At 44.0% G+C, this 23,018-nt stretch overlaps 1 protein-coding gene across 2 annotated transcripts in view; it reads right to left on the bottom strand.

The window, feature by feature from the left end:
- Positions 1 to 23,018, bottom strand: part of LOC131404702 (carboxyl-terminal PDZ ligand of neuronal nitric oxide synthase protein-like) — a 287,659-nt gene that overhangs the window by 60,500 nt on the left and 204,141 nt on the right. The window contains exon 4 of one of the 2 annotated variants that reach the window (XM_058539693.1): positions 18,188 to 18,261. In XM_058539693.1, the coding sequence (XP_058395676.1) occupies positions 18,188 to 18,261 (74 nt within the window). The remainder of the gene's footprint in view (positions 1 to 18,187; positions 18,262 to 23,018) is intronic. The other variant, XM_058539692.1, reaches the window with a different exon arrangement.

Genomic DNA, 23,018 nt, shown 5'->3' with positions numbered 1-23,018 from the left:
TATAGCCAAATAAGGTCACACTCATAGGTATCAGGGGTTAGGAGTTGGACTTATCTTTTTGAGGGACACAATTAGACCCACTTCAGTCTCTAAGCCAGAATGTGAATCCCAGCAATCTTAACCAAGTTCTTAACTTCTACATTACCTGCTTAGCTGATTAAGAACTGTCAGATAACATTTGAATATTAGAGTATTATTATTACCATTATTATCTCTGTACTCAGCTAGACCGTTGGTAGTATGGTACATTTATGCCACCTAGGAACCCTGAACTTCCTTACTCCAGTAATTTTTCCAAGCCCTTGATGCCTTCACAGATTCTCTATGGTCGCCAACAAATTCATCCTCATGTGGGTAAGATTTTCAGTGGACACTTGGGTGACAGGTGCTTGATTTCTTTGCTATCCCTGAATGCCCACCTTCCACCCAAGTTTCTTCAAATAAACCAACCCAGAAATACTATAAATGTCATAAGCACATCTTAGTTTCTTCAAAGGCAGCCCTCAAAGGACCCACTTAAGCTTTCAGGGATTCATCCCATACCACACTCCATACTCTGCTCTAATCCCACACCTCTCAGGCCACTTGCCCAGCACATGGGGAACCCCGTGTGCCAGAACGGGAAATGAGGAGAGGGCACCTACACCCCTCCCAGGGCTTGGAGTATACCTGGCTGGGCCTGGCTGCCACCATCCAGGTACTTTTCTTTTCCCATTTGCTGCAATCTGCTTGCCTGATGCTACATCAGAGAAGGTCTGAATCCCAGTCACCTGAAGGCACTTCCTCTCAGGACCTGAGGATAAGAGAACAAGCCGGTGCTGGTGCAGGGGCAGGTGCTTACTTCAGGGGTCAACAACCCTAATTCTCACTCTCAAACACACACCCCCCAGGACAATGGCTGAACTATTCCAATTTCTCCCAAGACAACGCCCTCTCAATGACACTCTGGTGCCTTTTTTTTTTTTTTTAAATAAACTATAAGGGACCATGTATCTTTAATTCCAGGTCACTAACAGATCTTAGAACAAAACGGAAAAAAAAATAAAGAACTGATTTATATTTGATCTCATTTCAATTTCCAATCACTTGTTAATGGTCTTCTGTTTTGACTTTGGAAGTCTGAGGAAGGGGTGGGTTGGCAGGCTTGAGGCAGCCTGGTACAAGGGTAGAGGGATGTGAGGAGAAGGTGATAAAGAAAGAGGTCCTTGCTTTAGAATTTTCCTGCTGTACGCCAGAACCTCCCTCCTCGTCCTCTGTCTCCCCACCACCCAAGAGCAGTTGCTGAGGGATTACAGTGCCTTGAGAGCGGTTCAGCATAACTTTTATTCTAAGAAATGCACGTCTTACTCTGCGCCCATCCCCTCCCCCGGCCCCATATCAGATGCTCCTGGGATACAGAGTTGAGAGCGTTTCAGAGCCTGTCCTTGAAGAGCTCAGAGTGTACTGATAGAGGGAGGCAAGTGCAGAACAGCGGAACAGAGCGCCACGAACAATGAGGAGGATGCAGCCACCTGCCTGTGGGCCGGGAAAGGCGCACGGGGGAGCTGCTGTCTGAGCAGCATCTTGAAGGATACGTGGGAGGTGACAGGGATTATGGAGTGGGGAACAGATCAGTCTGAGTCCTGGCAGGAAACAGACAATGTAAGTAATCTGAGGAGAGTTTAATAAGAAATTATTTACAAAAGTGAGGGCACAGTGCAGGGAAACCTCAGAGGATAGTGCAGTACTCCAGGGAGCCCTCAGCACCCCCAAGCCCGAAGGGCAGGGCAGTGGGCAGTTACAGGAACCCAGAGAAAGAGAACTGTGTGCCGTCTGGCAGGTGTTCTTGTGACGATGAAGCAGGCGACTGATGTGGTACACACCGGCCAGCCTCCCTGGGCTCCTAGCATGGTGGAGAGCAGATCTATAGGAGCAAAGGAAAGCTTTCCATCAGAGACAGAAAAGGGCAGAGACAGAAGAGGGAAGCTGCACATAGAAAAGCATGGAGTCACAAAATAGCACAGTCTACTTGGGCACGGGGAACAGAGGACATGCTGAGGGACTGGCAGGAGATGGAGCAGAGGGAGGCTCGCTGTGGAGAGCCCAGTCGTGGAGCTCTGATTTCATGTTATGGGCTCAGGACACTGATGGGGGCCTAAGCAGGGGAATGACACGGTTGGTAGTCACGGCAGGGTGAAGGACGGATTAGAGAAGGACAGGAGCAGAAGAAGGGAGGCCAATAAGGAGGTTACTGCAATATGGGATGTCTAGCGGAAGAGGAAGAATCTGGACTGGGGGCTTGCCAGTCAGAAGAGCTGGACTCAAATCCCTGTTCCGTTGCTTACAACAGTGAGACATTGAGTGAGTCTTTTGATCCTCAAGTTTTAGTTTTCTCATCTACAAACATGGGAGCGGTCATGAGAATTAGAGTTTGGGTAAGTCAGGTGCCAAGCACAGGGCAAGTGCACACCCTGGAGGTGTGCACTGAATAGTCTGTGCAGCCACACTGGTCAGCTCTGAGTCCAGACAAGAAAAACTAAAGGCCTAACTGAGGCAGCGGCAGTGATCATAGGTAGTAGGACACAGATTCAAGAGCCATCTCTCTGGATGTGAGGCTGAGAGGGGAAAGGAGAAGATTCTGAGCTGTGTAACTTGGGTGACCTGGTGGATGGATTAAACATTAACCAGGTCAGGACACAGAAGCAGGAGAGAGTTGACGGGACAGGAAGGGGAGAAGAGGAGTGTGACTCTGCACATGTCAACTTTGAGGGGCCACCAAAGCACTCAAATGGACCTGCCTATGGGACAGCTGGAAATAAGGGACTAAGGGGAGAGGCGCAGACTTAGGAGTCATGGGACTCTGGGGGTGGCTGAAGCCATGGGAAATATGAGATCCCCTGAGGAGCAGGTAGAACAAGGGGAGAAGGGGTCTTTGAGAGTCTCATTAACAGTATCCATTGAAACAGAGGGCAGAACAGGGGGAGTCAGCAAAAAGAACAGAGCACGAAAAGACCAGGAGTTGAGAGGAGGAACAAGAGAAAACCAGCACAGAAGCGAAGGCGGAAGAAAGTCTCCAGAAGGAGGGGAAGGTCCATGGCATTAAGTGCCTCAGAGAGACTGAATGGGACGAGGATGGAAAATGAGCCAGGGACTTAGCAACTAAGACATCCCTGGTGAGTTTAGCCATGGCAGTCCCAGTAGAGAGCGCGAGAAGCCCAATTATAACGAGCTGAAAAATGAGTGGGGGTTTTGGAAATATACACAGCAAATGCAATTATTCCAAAGAGTCACAGTGAAAGGGCAAGACAGGATGGCAGGCTTCAGGAGTATCTTTTCTTTTTAGCATGGCAAAATCTGAGCCTATTTATATGCTAAAAAAGAAGAAATGAAACAGAAATAGCCTCAAGATCCAGGGGAAATATTGGGAAAATGATGGCTGAAGATATAGATGAGACAGCAGAAGACAGGGTCCAAGGGGAGGAGCTCACCCCAGAAAAGAGGAGGCAGTGTTCCCTCTGAGTCACCACCTATGAACCTGCCACAAAGGTAGGCCGATCATCTCCCTGGCTTGTCGCCCTCTCCCTTCATTAGAGTGCATTTTGGTGGCCTTTCTGAAGTAGCTAAGCCTTTCCCTGGCAGAGAGTTGAGGCGTTGTGATGCGTAAGTAGGAGGAGTCATCTCTGGTGGAGGCAAGAGATCAGTGTAATTTTTCAGTCAAACGTCCTGATTAAAGCAAAGGCTGTTTTAACTGCTCCAGCCCTGCATTTTACCTGTCCATTACTGACTGCCCTTTCCCCAGGGGGAGGACACCTACCAGAAATGTGACATGGATCAAAAGGAAAACACGTGCAGCCAGACACATTTCGCTGCCATCTTCTTAGGGAGGAGACGTGCACTAATTCATCCTGGCTCCGACGACCTGAGGGATGGGGCTCATGTAAATATACAGGAGTGGAAGGGTGGGAGGCCTGGCCAGAGACACTAAAGGCTCTCTTGGGACCTGGTTTATGAGCACTTGCAGTTTCTCTCTTACATTTAGCTTGTCAAATTCCTCTTTGTCAGCAAAGACATCTGACAGGCTTAATTGTTTCCTTAGGGCTTTGTCCTTCCTATCAGTGAACAAAGGCAGTTTGGAAGGATTTGGGTTTAGCTCTTTTGATAAAAAAATACTTCTTACACACACACACACACAATGATAAATGTGTGTGTGTATATGTGTGTGTATATATATACACACATGCACATACAAACATGTATGGTTTTTTTCTGGTTTTTTTTTTTTTTTTTTAACAGTGTTTGGGTGTAAGGACAGGCAGATCAGACCACTGGCCCACTGCCTGAACGGTCAGTTCAACTCTGGAAGGAAATGCACCAGCAATGCCCCACTTCCCCCAGCAGTCAGTAGCATCTTCAACAATTAAGTGCTAATGAAGGACAAGGAGCCCACGTGCAGATCATGTCCATCAGGGGTTGCCCTTCTGAGGCTCTTCTTGCTCTTCCCCTCCAAAAACCCTTCTATTGGGGCCATTACTAAAAACAAGATGAACATATTTACTGTTTATTATGGTTTAAATTCTCCCATCTGCCCTCTGACAGTCATAAATTATTGGTAAAAACTGCAAAAAACTGGACAAGAGATAAAGTCAAAGACCAAGATAATCCACAAAAAAAGACTATTAGCCCTTCAAAGAAAGAGCTAACTGCACAGCGATAACAGAGGACGGGGCTGGCATCCTTGGCCAACTTGAGGAAGGAGGGGTATATTTTCGAAGGCAGCCTTGCTTAGTGGTTAATCCCACAGCACGAAGAGATGCTGAGCCCTCTCCCTGAGCAAAGCTGAACAAGGTCACTTGACTTCTCATTTCTTAGTGTTCCCAAGTGCAGTGCTGCCTTTTTATAGTCATTTGTGTGCTGTTTATTATCTTCTATGAGAACATACGTTCTGATGTTCTAATGTTAACGTTTTTTGTCACCTTCCCCAAATACCTTCATATATGGGTCACATTCAGGGCTCAAAAAATGTGTGCAGGTTGGTTGGTTCATTCACCCATTCATCCATTCAATTCTGGATGAACGTCTATAGGATGAAAGTACCCACTTCCTGAGAATTTTGCAAAGATATAAGAAGAATTCTATTTAACAAATATGTATTGAGCACAATTACGTGCAAGACAGCGGTCAAGGAGACATAAAGATGAATGAAATGTAGCTCCTACTAAAAAAACATAACAGATAAATAGCTATAATACAACGATGAACTTAAGGGCTATATAGCCTTAGGGTCCAAAAGAGAAACGGAAATTAGATCCCCACTGTGGAACTGGGGATGAAATCAGAAAAGAATTCCTGGTGGACATGGTATTTAAAATAAACCTTGAAAGATGAATAAGAACTTGACAGGCAGAAATGTTAAGCTAAACACAGAGGACTCCTTGATTAATCATGGTTTGATCACGACTGCTGCCAGCAACTGGGAATGGCTGTAACTGCTCAACAGCTGCGTCTCAGGGTCTCCTGATAAAGGGTGTGGGGACTTGCAGACAATTTAGTTTTTCTCATCCCATATTTCTTGAATTCTGTGCATAACCCTCTGGACCTCCCAGTCATCCTTACCTCCACAGTTTGAGGTCTGTGCTACCAGAAAGGAAGCCCAGGCTCACAAGTGGCTATACTCTTAGATGTGGGATATCATCACTCTTCCGCCTAACTGTGCCAAGACGTAAGAAGCAGCCCAGAGAGCTTACCCAGCCAGGTTAGAGAACAGAGCACTGCAACACAACATCTGGACTGGTGTGTAGTGCAGAACGCCCAAGCTGCCACTGTGGGATGAGCTATGATATTGTCCTACTACAATCATAGAGACTACCTATTACTATTAAGGGCTTGTCAGACAGGGGCTACAGTTCCAGATCAACACCAATCTTTATTTGCCTTTGGGGTAAAGGTTGGTCACGCAATGGCCCTTTCCCTGGCCCATTACATCGTCCTTACATACCAGTGTGAAACACAGACCCTATGCTGACTTCCCCATATCCATGTGAACCCAGGGACAACCAGGGTAACATAAAGCCTTCTCCTGTGCAAATCCTCTCCCCTTACTTGATCTGAAACCCACCAATACACCAAGACTGGTTTGTTTGGAATAAGACAACTCCTCTAACAAGAAACAAATGCTTCTTGGGCTGATAAAGTAAACTCCATTAATCATTCAAACATTAAATTATTAAGAAAACTAGATAGGTTTTTTTTCCCTCCTCCTACAACAGGACAACCAATGATAAACCTTCCTGGCTTGAGATGCAAAATACTCAAACACAGCTTACAATGCTTGTTGGCACCAGGGGGTCTTATCTTAGAATTGATGAACATCGGGACTATGGGGTCCACGAATTGTTCTAAAATACAAAACTTTGCAAGTATTCACAAGAACGAATTGTTTTAGGGAGAGAATCCAGTTTCCCCAGACTCTTAAATGTATCTATGTCCCATAAAAGGTCAAACCATCCAAAGGACGCCCAGGCCAGCGCCTACTGGGTAGCAGGGAGAGGAGGCAAGGGAGGGAGTGTTGGTTAAACTTTGCACACACCTCCCCATCTAAGACTCTTCAAACGCTTTGCACAAATTCTAAGTCAATTCCCTTCGTGCAGTCAAGGAGGAGAAAATGAAGCACAGAGCAATGAAATTTGAAACCAGCAGTCATTTAGTAGCAGAGCTGGGACCAGGCCTGGTTTCTCTATTCCTTTGCTTCTTCCTCCATAGGGTAATTACCTCCCCGGTAGACAATGTTTAATTATATGAAGTTTTCTAAACTTGGCCTGATTGGATTTTCAATCATTATTAGTGTAAAAGATGCCCTCTAAGACCTGGTACAGAGAGACTGATCCAGAGGCTTAACTTTGATAGTTCTGGTGGCTCTGTCTTCAGTTTGCTGCTGTTTACATCTACTCACTCTCTGGTCAGCTTCATGCCTCATTTGGCTGTGCTTTGAGCCACTAAGAGGATAAGTAGGCTTAACGGCCTTTCTGAAATGAACACTGTAGTGCAGCAAACAAGTGGATCAAGCTGGCTCTAGCTTTGTCATGGAGTATTTATTGAGCACCTACTGTGGAAAGGATGCTTCCAGGCACTAGGGATATAGTAGTGGACAAAGCGAGTATGGTCACTGCCTTTATAAGCTCATGTTTAGAGTCACCATGACAAAAATTTCCATTCTTTTGCTGTCATTGAATTTAATAATCAAGTGGGATCCATTGGAAGCAGAAAGCTCTCAGAAAGGGCAGAAAGATTCAAGCTGAGTTCACTGGGAGTTTCTTTCCCTCTCCTACCTCCCCAAATAAGATGATTCTCCCTCACTTATTCTCCTTATTCAGATTGTGACTAGTGTGAATGATTCAAGCTTAAAACAACTCACAGACTGACCCCTTTCCATGCTTCTACTGCTGTCACCCCTTTTGTCCATTCTTCCCATTACCCTCAGATTACTGGGCAATCTCTCCCTCGTTCATCTCCCTGACGTGAATCTCTCTGCATTTGGGGCACGCTGCATTCCAGGCCACACTGGTTTCCCTAAACCACCACTTTCCCTTTGGAGCTCTCAGAGTCAAAGCCTTCATGGGAAGTCTGTAAGCAGAGATGTGGAAGGAAGTCCTTGAGATATTAATGAGAGAAAAACAGGCTAATTGTAGAACTACGTGCAGAATAATATCGGATTGTGAAAAAACATCTGAGTATCTATATTTGCATATGCAGTGATACTAAAGGAACAGGTGATGAAGGAAGAGCATTTGACTTTTTCCCTTATAAAACTTCTTCACTACTTTATTTTCAACAAGCATGTACTATTCGGTCATTTTAAAACTTATGCCTCAATTATATTCCCCTGAACGCTTTTCTGAAAACCATCACAGAAAGTAGGAGCCACTGTGAGGACCTTAGGGAGATGGGCTATGCCTTATCTGTCTTTACATTCCCAATGCTTTCTATATAGAGGCATATAATGACTTCTGAGCAGAAGAGATGAAAGAGAAGAAGACAGGAAAAGAAAGGTCTCGGACACGCATGCTAATATGTGCATGCGACACAGAGCCGAGAGGCCGGGAATGAATTACGGGTCAGCAGTCCCTTGATGGAGCTTCACAGCCCATCACAGGTGTTCACTGCGACTTCCTAAGCACAAGCGACTTTGTCAGCCTATAAAGAGGTATACAGATGAAAGTGCAGAACTTGCTTTTAAGGAAAGATAAAGAATGCGTATAAGTATGTAGGGCTGAAAGCAAACGAGAGAGAGGGAGACAGAAAAAACTGAAATAAGAGGAGGAACAAGAGAAGTGGAGGGGTGGTACTGCAGAAAAACCTAGGGCGTGCTGGTGTATCTGGGAGCGTGCACAACACACATGGAGGGAGCCTTTTCTGAGAAGTGGTGCAAATCAAAGTCAGACCACGAGAAACTGCACGATGGTGGGCCCTGGTAAAAACATACCCAGGGCTGTGGGAGGGAGCCAAGAGCTGACAGGGATGTGCGCTTGAATGGGGTTAGCAGGGTTGTGGGAGGCTATTTCAGGATAGGAGAGAGCTGCACGACAGAGGAGGAGTCCATGGAAAGTGACAGATTGAGTGGCTGACAGAAGGATAGTTAATGGCTCACGATGCTGAAGAAACAAGAGAAGACGGGTCCAGAACCACAGAGAGGCAGGGGACAGAGTGATGCAAGCAATGACACAAAGATGTGCTGAAGAGGAGGAGGAAAGCTGAGGAATCCTACAGAAGATGGGAGTCACCCAAGGCGAGTGAGGGTGTACAGACAGAGCTGACAGATAGAAGACGGTGAAAAGGGCTTGGTACATTAGCGAGCGGAACTTCTGTCAGGGGCGAATAAGGACCACAGAGCAGCCGTGAGGAACTAACTGAAGCCAGAGAGCATGGATGATATTTCCTTCCCCTTCTCAGTTCATAAGGTTCTCCATGCATAAAATTGGATGAGTAATTCCTACTCATGCATATGTATGAAAAGGCACTATGTATGCAAGGTTTTGAAGCTGGAGGGAATAAAAACATCAATTCTACATGAAACATTACTCATGACCAGAGTGATGGACATTCATATCCTTCAGATAGGCTGGCCCAGAAATGATATGAGAAGTTAAAGAGAGATCTATAGGCTGGGCTGCCTCTAGATTCCTGGCTATCAGTTTTCCCAGTTTAGCAGGGATACCTCAAGAACCTCACACACTGGGAGGCTGGAGAAGACATTCAGCCTTACAAAAATAATATGGAAAGATGCAGTCACCCCATCCCTTGTAAATTAGGGAGAGAGCAAATGAGACATGTATGTATAAAAGCAAAGAACTGGCTTCAACTCCAGGTCTGCTCATCCTTCTCTGACCTTTCAAGGATGCTTGGTACCTCAGTTCCCTTCCATAATCCAGACAACGGAGTGAAGAGAATGCACGCATGAAGGGTTTGAGTTGGGAAGTTGGGGATGTGGGTATGTGGAGGTTTGAAGGAAGGGAGGTTACAGAGTAGAATCTTCTCTATGTGGGGGGTTTCTACCTGATTTTGGAGAGAAAACATAGATTTTGGAGAGACATCTTTAAGAATCCTGAGAGAGCTTTTCTGGTTCTAGAAAACAATATTGAGTAACTAATTATGATATATTCTATCTTCTCTCCTAATTATGTGATTCTACCTATATATCCTAGGTTAGGATAGTATCTACTTCCATTTCAAAAAAAAGAATGCTTACAATTATACACATTTTAAAAACCTTCTGGGCCGGCCCCATGGCTTAGCAGTTAAGTGCACACGCTCCGCCACTGGTAGCCCGGGGTCCAGATCCGAGGCGCGCAGCGACGCACTGCTTCCCCAGACATGCTGAGGCCACGTCCCACATACAGCAGCTAGAAGGATGTGCAACTATGACATGCAACTATCTACTGGGGCTTTGGGGAAAAAAAAGAGGAGGACTGGCAATAGATGTTAGCTCAGAGCCGGTCTTCCTCAGCAAAAAGAGGAGGATTAGCACAGATGTTAGCTCAGGGCTGATCTTCCTCACAAAAAATAAATAAATAAATAAAATAAAATAAAATAAAAATTAAAATCCTTTACCTTAATCCCTAAGGCCTCTTTTCCTTCTCCCTTTATAAAGGCATCACTATCTCCTCTTTTAAAAACGTATCTTTGTTTGATCCCACTGCTAAGTTCTAATCCATCGTACCATGGTTCTCCTTTCATACCAAGTGACTAGTAGACTCTGCCTCCACCTCTCTAATGAAACTGCTCCTGTGAGTCCCCACATATTCCATCTCATAAATACCAGCCTTTATTCTTCCTTTACTCTCCTTGATCTGAATCACTCATTCACCTTTCAGAACAGATGCCTTTTCATTTATTGCAAGTCTTTAGAAATGCTGCCTAAGATTTTTTCTACCTTACTTCCATAATAAGAAGGTATTAAAGGAGTACTTTCTAAGCTTTGACACTTAACTTGACTCATCATGTTCTTAAAGATAATTCAGTCTTCCATTTGCGCTATCAGCCTAATTGTGTTCCTTCGTAGGCAATATATTTTTCCCCCTCCAGATCGTTTTAAAATTTTGTCTCTAACATTCTGTAGTTTCATTACTATGAGTCTAGAGTTTAAGAACCAATTTTTTTGTTTACCTTGCTTGCAATTTGACGTGCTTCCTGAACCTGAGGACACTTATCTTTCCTTAATTTTCTCTGGCTCGATGATTTGAACTCTTGATTGTTATCTAAGTGAAACATGTTACACGGGGCCCTTGATTTCCCAAGAAATTCCCAAATACCACAGAATAGAACAGGTTTATCAATCCCCAAGAGAGAAAACATGTCATTCACCTTAAAATCCAGTTTTTTGTGTCCTGCAAAATGTCCTGCACTTTGATATATCATTTTGAAATGATAAAAACCAAGTACTAAGGCAAATAAATGAGTTTGTCTTGAAATGTGGACGACCCTGAGCAGAGTGCTGAAACAAAGGACAAGAGTTCGGGGGCCAGACAGTCCTCCCACCATTCACTAGTTACGTGATCAAGGAAAAGTTATCTACTATCTCTGAAGCTCAATGTCTTCATCTTCAGAATGGGAATGACAGAGTCTACCACTCGGGGTTGGTGTCAGGATTGAGGTAACACATGTCAAGTCTCATTTGACTATGGATTCTTGGAGGGGAGGGATGATGGCTTGCTCAACCACTTCTACCGATGATCAATTTCTTGCCCTTTCAATACATGCTCTGTGATAATGGACAGAATTCCTTTAAGTATGTCTCATTTACAGTGAGCAGGCTGTTTCTATTTCTCTATACAATGGAAGGACACTGCAGGAGGAAAGGACTTCTCCTGCTGGTTGTGGCTGCTGCAGTCCATCAGCCGTGTGAGTATGAGGACATCCGTTGGTGTTCTGTCTCAGCCACGTGCTCAGAACACACAGTCCCTCAGCGACCTCGCATTCCCAGTGCGGCCTGGTGATCACCTTCCCATAGCCCTCCCCAAAAAGACCCTGAGTGTTCCAGGCCTGCCATCCACAGAGATGCCCCAATTCCCTCTGTGCACCCACCCACTAGCTGCAGTTCTCCTGTACCCAGCCCCTGAGGGTTGCTTCCTATTTTCGCAGCAACTGGGGACCAGCTCTGGCCTAGGCAATCCAGTGAGCTTCTGTGCCAACCAGTGGCTGCAACACACCTTCTACAGTGAGATCTGAACCCCAGCCTAGGGGAGGGGCCCCCCTCCAACTTTGTGCTTCCTTGTGTACTCTCCTTCATCCCTAGAGGACTCTTAAAAGAGTTCTTTACATCTTAAAGGTACTGTTTTGTTACAGCTTAATAGTTCTTTATAATTCTTCTCCCGTTAAATCATTGTGTGAGTTCTGTCTCCCAAATGGTCCCAGACTGATAAACCACTGTTTGCCCAGCACAATGAGCAACAACACATACCAGCTCTCCATGCACCCTTCCCTAGTTAGCCCTGAATAATTTATGTGGAGGGCCAAAACTGGAGCACACTTTTTCTAATTTCTAATCATCTCACCAACTGCTTAGACATTAATTAATGCCATTCCTGAGGACTGGCTGGAAACCCTATGGGGACTCTACCTGGTCTGATCATTTATACTCAAAACTGGGAGAATTATTTCCAGTCTAGCTCCTAAGGACGTCAGGTCAATTAATTTACATCCTCTGGTTAAAAAAAAAGGATTTTTGTTTACTCGTCAGTCTGGTCCCTAGTATCAAGGAACATAAACCTCCTAGGGGCTGATTTAGTCAAATGTGTTAATTCTATCAGTGCCCAATAAGACTAAGGTAGAAGACACCAAGGCAGGGAAACTGAAACTCAAAAGCACAGTGACTTCTATAATGGTACAATTACTCCAACGCTATTTAAGGTTTTTTTTTATAAGCATGCCCTTTAAACCAGAAAGGGTAAAATAAGCACGTTAACTAAGGAAGTAAAATCCAAAATAAGTAAAGGAAAAATAAAAACATGAAGTCTTCATTTTCCAGGCCTAGCCCTGTTCTATTCAACAGCCTCATCAGTGACTGGGATGAAAATATTCTTATTAAAGTTGCACTTAACAGAAAACTGAAGGACAGTTAGCCTGCTACTAGAACCTAGGGTGATGGGTTTACACTGGGTCAACTCAGCAAAGCTAGGACGATGTATCTCAGCATTCCCTTCCCTGTAGAGCTGCAGTTTTGGATTGCTCACAAAAGAAATTTGTGGGAGATGTGGGAGGCGGAAATGAAACAGCAGCTATTATGCTCTGAAGGTCATCACTGGTTAGAGGCAGGAAAGGATGGACAAGGAGGTGACAGAGAGTTGCAATCTGTCCTCACTCCTCTGTGCTCCATATCTGGCTTTCCTTCATAACTGCCAGTCCTGCTGAACAGCAGCAAAGCCGGGTCTACCCTCAAAAGCTTCACTGCAAACTCAAAGGCAGCAGCCACAAAGAGTCAACAGCCTTCTGCAGATATCTGCACCCGTCCTCTCTGCAGTTCCTAACATCCTGCAAACGTGGACGTGGACGCACCTAACATCTTGCAAACTCTGACTTATGACCCACATCAGGGTTGACTAACGACTTCTCTGATCTTTTCTGGGCCTTGTACCTCCCAGGTCCTACCACAATTGTATAAGTCTAAATCCTATAACAAATTCCTTACGCCATAACATTCAGAGTTGCCTGCTTCCCTGACTGAACCCTGATTCCCAAGAATTCAAAAACTCTAAATAATGGGCTCAAATGAATTATATCTAATTTAACATTGATATACATAAAATCCTGTATTCAGGCTAAAAAATAAAACAGAAAACTGCAGAAATAAAGAATAAAAAAGTCTGTGTTAAAAACAATTACTGTGAATATCTTAAAGATTCTGGACAGTAAATCCACCATGACCTAGGACCTAACACAGTTTGTTAAACAAAACAGCAAAATAGCGTGTGCTCTAATTCTTAAAAAATGAATGCAAAACTCCCTATCATGAGGGTAAAACTGTGTTTCTATATTTTTACACTGATAAGACAGCATCTGGGATATCGTATTAAATTCTAACAAATTTTAAGAGGAAATACTGTGTTCTGAAATCAGGGAGTCTAGGAAAAAAATATAATGAAGACTGGCTTCAGGAACTTTAGAGAAATAAGATTTATATATTTGTGGCTCCAGAGAAGACAGCTAGGATAAATGCACAAAAATTACGTAAAGAAATTTGCCTTCACTTAATGAAGAACACTGTAATAGCAAATCATTTCAGAGAAATAGAGGCATCCTATAATGGAGAGAAAAGTGGATTAGATGTCCACCACAGTGCTTTTAGTCTCTTAAAATTTTAGAGATTTTAGAGGTTACTGGAGGCTCAGGGAGCAGAAATAAGGAGTCCTTGCTTAATGGGTACAGAGTTACCTGTCTAGAGTGATGTCAAAGTTTTGGAAACAGACAGTGGTGATGGTTGCAAAACACTGTGAATGTAATTAACGCCACTGATTTGTACGCTTAAAAATGGTTAAAATGGCAAATTTTATGTTATATATATTTCACCACGGTGAAAAAAAAAACATGACTGTTATTCTATGTGAGAGATGCAAAAGATTTAAATTTAAAATTTGACTTAATAAAAACCAAAAACCTCATTGCCGATGTGGTAATGGCACCTCTTTTGAATAAGAAGAATGTATTTTACCATAAAGGAGTTTCCCTAAAGTGACCGCTGCAGTAATCCAGTGTTTCATAAAAGCCATAAGCAATCAGGGATTCTTCAGCAGTGCTACCGAATCACACTGTGCGGCTCCTTAAGGGCAGAAAAATAATGGTACCCACTTGTAAATGTTACCATAATATCATGATGATAAATGTTCTTATTGATGATAAAATGGGACATACACAGTTTAGAAAAAGTCCTCTTTCATCTACCCATAGCATGCAGATAAACAAATTCACACATACACAGACCACATTTAATCCATGAGACAAGTATCAGGGAGCCCAGAGCAGCACTGGCTAAACTTCATCCCCTTGTTCAAAAACACAGGTTGCTGAGTTTTGCGAGATTAGGTAGATATCTGCAACTACACCCAGAAAGTCTGCTTTGTGGGGTCTTTCGGGGGAGGGAGGGAGGAGTTGGCCAAAGAAAAACTCACTTTAAAATTTAAAATTTCTTTGATGTCCCCTCCCCGCAAAAAACCATCTCTCTTCTTAAAAGTGAATGAATGAAAAAAGATATAACATATAATACTAATTGAAAGAAATCTCTGAAAAAAGAACAAAGTTGGAAGACTAAGACTACCTGATTTCAAGAATTATTATTAAGCTACAGTAATCAAGACAATGGGGTACTGGTGTCAAGATAGACAACTAGATGAACGGGAAAGAATAGAGAGTCCTGAAATAGAAATAGACATGGATAACTTATTTTTGATAAAGGTACTTCAGTGGAGAGAGAATAGTCTTTTCAACATTCATGTGCAAAAAAAAAAGAAATTTGAGCTATCCCTCTTATCATATAAAAAAACTGAATCAAAATAGATCATACACCTACACGTAAAGCCTAAAACTATGACACTTCCAGAAGAGAGCATAGAAGAAAATCTTTGTGATCTTGAGTTAGGCAAAGATTTCTTAGACACAATACCAAAAGCACAATCCATAAAATAAAAAATTAATAATTTGGACTTCATCAAAATTTAAAACTTCTGTTCTTCAAAAGACACTATTAAGAGAAAAGACAAGCCAGACTTGGAGGAAATATTTGTAAATCATATATCTGATAAAGAACATGTGCCCAAAATTTATAAAGAACTCTCAAAATTTAACAGGAAAATAAAACACCCTAATTAAAAATGGGCTAAAGATTTGAACAGAAACTTCACAAAAGATATACAAACGGCATATAAGATGAAAAGATGCTCAATATCATTAGTCATTAGGAAAATGCAAATTAAAACCACAATGAGATACTAACATACATGTATTTTGTTGTTAGTGCCATTGAGGTGATTCTGACTCCTACTGACCCCGTGTACAGTAGAGCAGAGCGGAACCCTGCTGGGTCTTTTTGCGCCATCCTCTCACCTTTTGGTGCTGTATCAGACAGTGCTCCACTGCTGTTCACAGGGTTTTCCTGGCCAATTTCTTCAGAAGTGGGTGGCCTGGTCCTTCTTTCTATTCTGCTTTAGTCTGGAAGCTCTGCTGAAACCTGTCCACCATGGGTGACCCTGCTGATATTTGAAATACTGGTGGCATAGCTTTCATGCATCACAGCAACATGCAGCCACCACAGTATGACAACCAACAGACGGTTGGTGGGGTTCCCTGACTGGGAAATGAACCCAGGCCCTGGCAGTAAGAGCACTGAATCTTAACCACTAGACCACCAGGGCTGGCTACACACTTGCTTGAAGGGCTAAAATTAAAAAGATTGACGATACCACATGTTGGCAAAGATGTAAAGGAATTGGAACTCTCAAATACCACTAGCGGTACAACCACTTTGGAAAACAGTCTGGCAGTTTCGTAAAAAGTTAAAACATACACCTACCATATAATTAGTCATTCTACTCCTGGATATTTACCAAAGAAAAATGAAAGCTCACGTCCATACAACGACATGTAAATCACAGTCATAGAAGCTTTCATTGTAACAGCCAAAAACTGGAAACCACCAAAATGTCCAGCAACATGGGAATGGCTAGGTAAATTGTGTTATACTCATACAATGCAATACTATTCAGTAACAAAAAGGGATAAACTACTGATACACACGATGCCAAGGAATGAACCTTAACATAATTATGCTGAATGAAAGAAGCCAGGCCAAAAAAAAAAAGAGTATACTGTATGATTCTATTTATACAAAATTCAAGAAAACACAAACTCATCTATAATAACAGAAGGGAGATCAGTAGTTGCCTGGGGATGCGGGGGGCAGGAGGGAGGGAGATGGAACAGGGAGGGGTTGGGGGGGGAATATTACAGCAGGGCACAAGGAGACTTTCGGGGGTGACACTTGCTCATCATCTTGATTGAAGTGATGGTTTTAGAAGTGTATACATACGTCAAAACTTACCAAATTATTCACTTCAAATATACTCTACTTTTGTACGTCAATTATACCTCAACAGAGCCATTATATAAATAAAATCAACAGCTTGTTTGGGATATGTTAAAACTTTGGAGAAAGTCTTTTCTTTCGACCAGGAAAAGGCAAGATTCAGGTTCACGACCAGACAAGAGGTTGCTTTCGTATGTATATGGTGCCACCGTAAAAACAAAAACAAAAAAAACAAGAAATTATTCCTTTTATTAAACGTAAATGGTAAGGGTTGGTCCATTCACATCCTTCAAGCTCAGTTCTGGTGCAATCTGTTTCTTGAAGCCTTTCCTTATCACTCAAGTGGAAAGTGATTATTCCCTTCTGTGAGTCACCACCACACTTAGGTTAATTTTCAGATATTAATTTAATACATTTATCCAACCACCCATCACACATTTATTAAATGCCCCATATAGGCCAGACACAGGCTTGGTGCTAGAAATACAAGTTGGGATAGTTCGTCCCCTCAAGAGCCTCATTGTCTAGTGGCAAAAGACTGACTTTTTAAAGTAACAATAACACGCTCTAACAACTATTTCAACCAACATTAAAAAGTACAACAGGAACACAGAGGAAGAAATTCATTTTGTCAGACATACTGCCTTGCACCACAGTGATTTTTTTAGGACTCCATTTCCCTACTATACTAAAACTTCCTCAACTCATTTTAGTCATCTACTAAATCACCTAGCACAGTACTGGGCCTGAGTATTTTACATACGTATATTTGTTTGAATGAATGGAAATTCCAATTCACAGGCATTCCTCTTTGACTAGAAAGCAGGGCCACCATGCTGCCAGCTTCTCAGTTGAGCTCCAGCCACTATCCATTTTGTCACCCAAGGCAAGTAACGTTGAGAGGAGACAACATCAAAATTTAAATCTGAGTTCCGCAAATCCCAAAAGCATAGGTAATACCTATTCTCCCAGTGAAGAAAACAGATCCAGGACAGAAGAATGACATGGATGAATCAAGGTCCAGCGGTGGGTCCCAGGAGGGCCCTGGCTTTCTGTATGGCCCAAGCTATGGGGCATTCCTCTGGCACACGGATGGAGGTCATCTAATCTCTGTAAGAATCATGCCAGCCTCATTGTGAAAACAATTTCTAGGGATTCTATTTGTGACTTTCTGCTCTCCCAAATGATCACAAACCCCTTATCTACACTCAAGTTTCTGAAGGGGCAGAAAGGTGGAACAGACAACAACCGTGGGAAATCGTGAGAAGAGGGGGATGGAAAAACCCAGCTCTCTCATTTTGACCAATATACAGGCAATTACGAAATTTCAGTTAAGACAAAACGAACACAAAATGAAAAGGTCTCAAATTACAACCGAAAGATTTGGATTAAACGCCAAGAAGAAATCCCTCACAGTTCCCCTAGTGCAATTGCGCATAAGAAGAATTTTCCTTTCAGTCTTAAAAATAAGAGATTTGCTTCTTGTACTTAAATCTACAAAAACAACAGGTCTCAGAAGGGAAAAGCAGTAGAAATTTATTTTAATTTGTCTGGACCCACCAGCCTGACAGATGGCTCCAGGAGACGTCGTGTGGACCCTGGGGCTCAGGGACCCTCCCGAGCACGGGACTAGGCTCTTACCTGTAGATAGGGTCCTGCATCACCAGCATCTTGCTCTCATCCCACGTCCACTCCTTTTTCTGCAATAAAAAAAGCTGTAAATGAATAAGTTAGGCTTGTCCTCTGCTACAGAACCAGGGCACACGTTGAACAACTAATGCTTATGCAAACACATGCATTTGCTCCTGGCCTGACTTGTTCCCTCTAAGGGACCTGGAGTTGATTGCTCCAAAAAGACAAGTGGAAAATGTCGTGTCTGGTCTGATCAGTTTCCTTCAAGCACTTTAGGAGAGTGGCGCAGAGGGTGGGCAGGAGCCAAGGCAGCCTCAGCAGACCACAGGCTGACTCTAAATCAGAATTTCATGGAGAAATCACCAAGAAAAAAACAGATTATACAGTATTCCAGAGGAGTAGAAGCAAAAGGAACAAAAGGGAGAAGGGGGCAAAGAGGCTGTGAATGATGCTGTCAAATGCACATGAAATGTAGACCCCATCCTCCCTCCCTTAAAGGAGGGGGCGGGCGGCTGGACACAAGCCTGGCAAGTTAACTAGTACATCTGCAGTTACCCACAAGAGGATATTCATTCTGGCTGTGAACCTAACTTACTGTGAACACAAAGGAGAGCCCTGAGCAGCTGGGGATGAGGAGAAGAATGGAGATGAAGGGCAGGGAGAGAGAGAATTCAAGGGCAGTACTGGAGACCCCAGATGCTAGATGAAGTGAGTAGCACCCCGATGTGTTGGGGAAGCAATGGCATCAGCAGCCCCCACATGCCCTCAGGAACCACCCACAGGTGCAGGGACAGAGAATCCTCTCCACCTTGACTGGGCTTTGTCATAGTGCTGTCCAGGACAACTGGAGAACACACTCCACTCTCCACAAAACAGAGAACGGGGGGGGGTGGGGGGCTCATTACCAGCCAGCAGGGCTGAACATCCTGGCACTCTTCTTCTGACACCGTCTCAGTGGGGAGGTTGGGGCACCTTGTTACAGCCTGGCAAGGGGGGAGGTCTAGGCTCCCCATTCAGCCTGTGCTGGCCTGGGTGGGAATGGGGGACAGTTTTTCTGTGTGTTTGGCTGGAAAAGGGTGGTTATTATCTGTAAGTTTTCTGCCTTCCTAGGCCTCCCCTTTCCTCGTCTTCTAGCTAGACAGAGCAGGCTTCCTTTGGGGTGTCTGCATCTGTTCCCACTGCCATATCTGGGTTGCTGCCTCCTTCCCTCCTTCAGCTCCAAGTCTGGGCTATATGAGGTGAAAGGAACACCCAGGAAATTCACAATTATGTAATTCCTTGAGTCCCCAGCCAGTCCGCCTTCTCTCCACCTCTCAGAATCTTATGTTTGTTTTATAGATAACGTCCAGGGTTTTCAGTTGTACTTCAGCAGGAGAAATAGGGAAAAACGCATCTATCCTGTCTGGTTTGTACATTTTTTAAAACTCCAGATGCCAGGGCTCCACCTCTTGGGAGCCACTCATATAGTCGGTCTAAGGTGAGGCCCAGTCATCTGCAGCTTTAACAAACATTTCAGGTGATTCTGATGTGACCCTAGGGTCGAGAGCCACTGTTCTACACCAAAGAAGGGTTCAGCTGAAATCCCCGACAGGAGGATCTCTTTCCCACACAGCACACTCCTCTGGAGTCTCAGGCCTGGCACGGAGGGTGGGTGCCCTGACACTCTAAAGACAGTCAACTGATCATGATCCATTAACCCTGTCCCTGGCCAGGGCCCACCTCGGTGTTAATAAATCGCCGCGTGATTTAAACACTTGGAGGGGTAACAGCAGAGGCTGCTCTGCTCCTGAGGAAGTTGAGCCTCAGTTTTCCATGTTCTCACTATCAGGAAAGTCTGCTCATGAGAATCCTTGCTGCTCTTCTATGATTTTCAAAGTCAATAGAGGAGCAAATAACTCAATGCAAAAGGCCATGAAACCAAGAAGCTGCCACATTCACTGCCCTCTTCTGAGAAAAGAAACCCCCAAAAGAGTTCTTTCTGAGTGTGGATGATTTGGCTTATGCTGTGGGCATCTGATGAAACCAACCTTGCTAACCTGGCCTTGACCAACTGGGCTCAGGATCAGCACCGGACTGCACACAAGGGAAGTCAAGGCTGGCACAGACCTGCCCAGTTATTGAGCTCCACACTGAAAAGACCCAATTCTACCCAACCAAATCCTCTCTTTGGAGAATATCAAGTCCTAGACTGAGCCCAGGCCAAGCCCCCAGGAACGAGAGGCGGTTTTTGTGACCAGCTGCATATCTCTCCACTCAAACCGACTGCACTGCTGAGGAAGAAGCAGCATCACGTGTCAGCTCATGTCTCCTCCCAGCCTGGAAACAAACCCCTGTTATCAAAGGTGATCTGGGCAAGACTCTTTCTGGCAAGTCTAAAGAATGAAACTAATACATTCATTAAAAGGAAAGAACAACGAGGCAAAATAACACAGAATAACTATTTTCTTTCTCTGGAAGACCTAAACAGGAGGACGGAGAGACCAGGCTTCCAGGGCACCTTGTGTTAATTTAATGAGGATAAACAACAGAAGGGTCCATGGCAGGCAGAAAATACTTTACTTTTAAAAGAGGTACCAGCATCCATATCAAATATCCTGACCATAAACAACTTTTCACCTACTTATTTTCCTTTTCTGAAAATACCATTAAAATTCAGTCCTCTCCCTTTAAAGGTTGCACACTAATCCTTGGATGAGTCTACTAAATCTATGAAGGGATCAGGAAATTATAATGATAACTCAAAGGGTTTGGGGGTAGAGGGGACTCATCGATGTTTCAGTTATTCAAGAACCTGAGGCAAATATGATCAGAGCTTTTAAACCCACTCTCCTCAACACCTGATAATCCAAGAACTTTAGAACTAAAGGGTTTCCACTCTTCCTACCCACACATCCAATATCCTTCCTACCCCATCATCTTTCAAATAAGACCCTGAGCAGTGCAGTTACTTGAGCAAGGTGTCCCCCTAGATAATAACCCAGCAAGACCAAGTTCTGATGTTTAGACAGCGCGGGGACTCGGGTACAATTCAGAGTCAACGCAGTATCGTGAATAGCTTAACTCAGGGAGGCTGTGCATGCTTTAACTCAAGAACAATTTCATCCTTCTCCTCTCTCTTGTTTTGAAATCATTTCTCCTATCTCTTCAATTTTTCAAACGTTCTAGAGAAAAAAAGAAAACAACACAAACAAACCACCCCCTCCTCACTTTTCTACATAAAAATATTCTCAGGACAAAATTTTAGGAAAAATATTTTTTTTATGAGAAAAGAGAAACAGGAAAAAACAGTAATGATCTAGCCTAATGGGACTGTTAATCAAAGTTGGCTTCAACCACAGGATACGAGATGTATTACTGAACAATAACTGCAGCCAAACCCAGTTTAACTGTCTTTAGAAAACACACATAGCTCCAAGTTATACCTGAAGTGATGTTTTTTTTAAATGCTTGAAAATAAGGGCTTGGAGCCTTGGTAGCTGCGTGAGGAAAATTTCAGTTTTGCTACCTCCTGAATCGGCTGTGGTCTCCAAGATATGTCAGGAAATGAAGACATTTCAAGTCCAGATGGGCGTGGAAAGGAGGAGGAGGGGAGAAGAGAAGACGGAAGGAGGAGGAACACTTCTCTAAAGCCGTCAGCACCTCTCGAGCGCCTTTCAGGGCAAGAGTGCCCTTCACAGCCACATCTACTGCAAACAGCCCAGGAGCAGCAGGACTGAGCGAGGCTGGTCTTCAGCCTCCTTCAACCTCAAGTCCAGGCTCAGGCAGGAACTCGCTGGCACCACTGGGAGCACTAGTGGTAACAAAGCGGTAGCTAAGCGCCCAGGGAGACAAAGATTTACCTCCTCACTAGTTCCAGAAATACAAAGGAATGGGGGAAAAAATGTAGGTGCGGAAGCCTGGTATAGCAGATTGATGCCCCAGGGGCAAACGTCTGGCATTTTGCCCTACCCCAACTCTGTACGTGTATATGGATAACTCCTTTCTCTTACTTCTTCTCCCCTTCGTGCCTGCCAAGGACACTCATGGCATTGCTGAGCCTTTTTTATTTTTTTTTGTGAGGAAGATCAGCCCTGAGCTAACATCCATGCTAATCCTCTTTTTCCTGAGGAAGACCGGCTCTGAGCTAATATCTATTGCCAATCCTCCTCCTTTTCTTCCCCAAAGCCCCAGTAGATAGTTGTATGTCATAGTTGCACATCCTTCTAGTTGCTGTATGTGGGATGCGGCCTCAGCATGGCCGGAGAAGTGGTGCGTCGGTGAGCGCCTGGGATCCGAACCCAGACCGCCAGTAGCGGAGCGCGCGCACTTAACCGCTAAGCCACGGGGCCGGTCCAATGCTGAGCCTTTTAAGAGGCCTCTGAACTAGAGTTTATTCACCCATCTCTCTCTGTGCCTTTCCCTCCCCCACCAGTCTCCCATTCCCCTTCCCTTTTTCTTCTCTCTCTTTATGAATTCCTTACTTTGAGGTAATTCAAAAAGTCAATGAGATATAGAGTAGCTTAAGTTGAAGGAAGGCTCTGCTTCATATATTGGCTAGTCGAAATTTTCTGGAGTGAGAAAGCAAGATGTGGTCACAAGAATGTACCCTACAGACCTCCAATTACAGGGAGTTTAACTAACCAAGGGCCCCGGCTGCTGCATTCTGAAATCCATCACTGTGTTTGTGCAGGGGCCCTGCTTCCCACAGGCTGCTCCCAGCCAATGACTGAGTGTGCAGGGATACTAAGGAAGACTCATTCCCAGGAGACTCAGGAATTCTCGGACAGATGACTTTCGCTTCAGAACTCCTTGACGGCCTTGCCAAACCTTCCTCAGACTGTCCTGCAGTCTAAGAGACTTT

Source organism: Diceros bicornis, chromosome 4, assembly GCF_020826845.1.
Source record: "Diceros bicornis minor isolate mBicDic1 chromosome 4, mDicBic1.mat.cur, whole genome shotgun sequence".
In the NCBI taxonomy this organism is placed as follows: Eukaryota; Metazoa; Chordata; class Mammalia; order Perissodactyla; family Rhinocerotidae; genus Diceros; species Diceros bicornis.
This window is presented reverse-complemented; position numbering and strand designations above follow the sequence as displayed.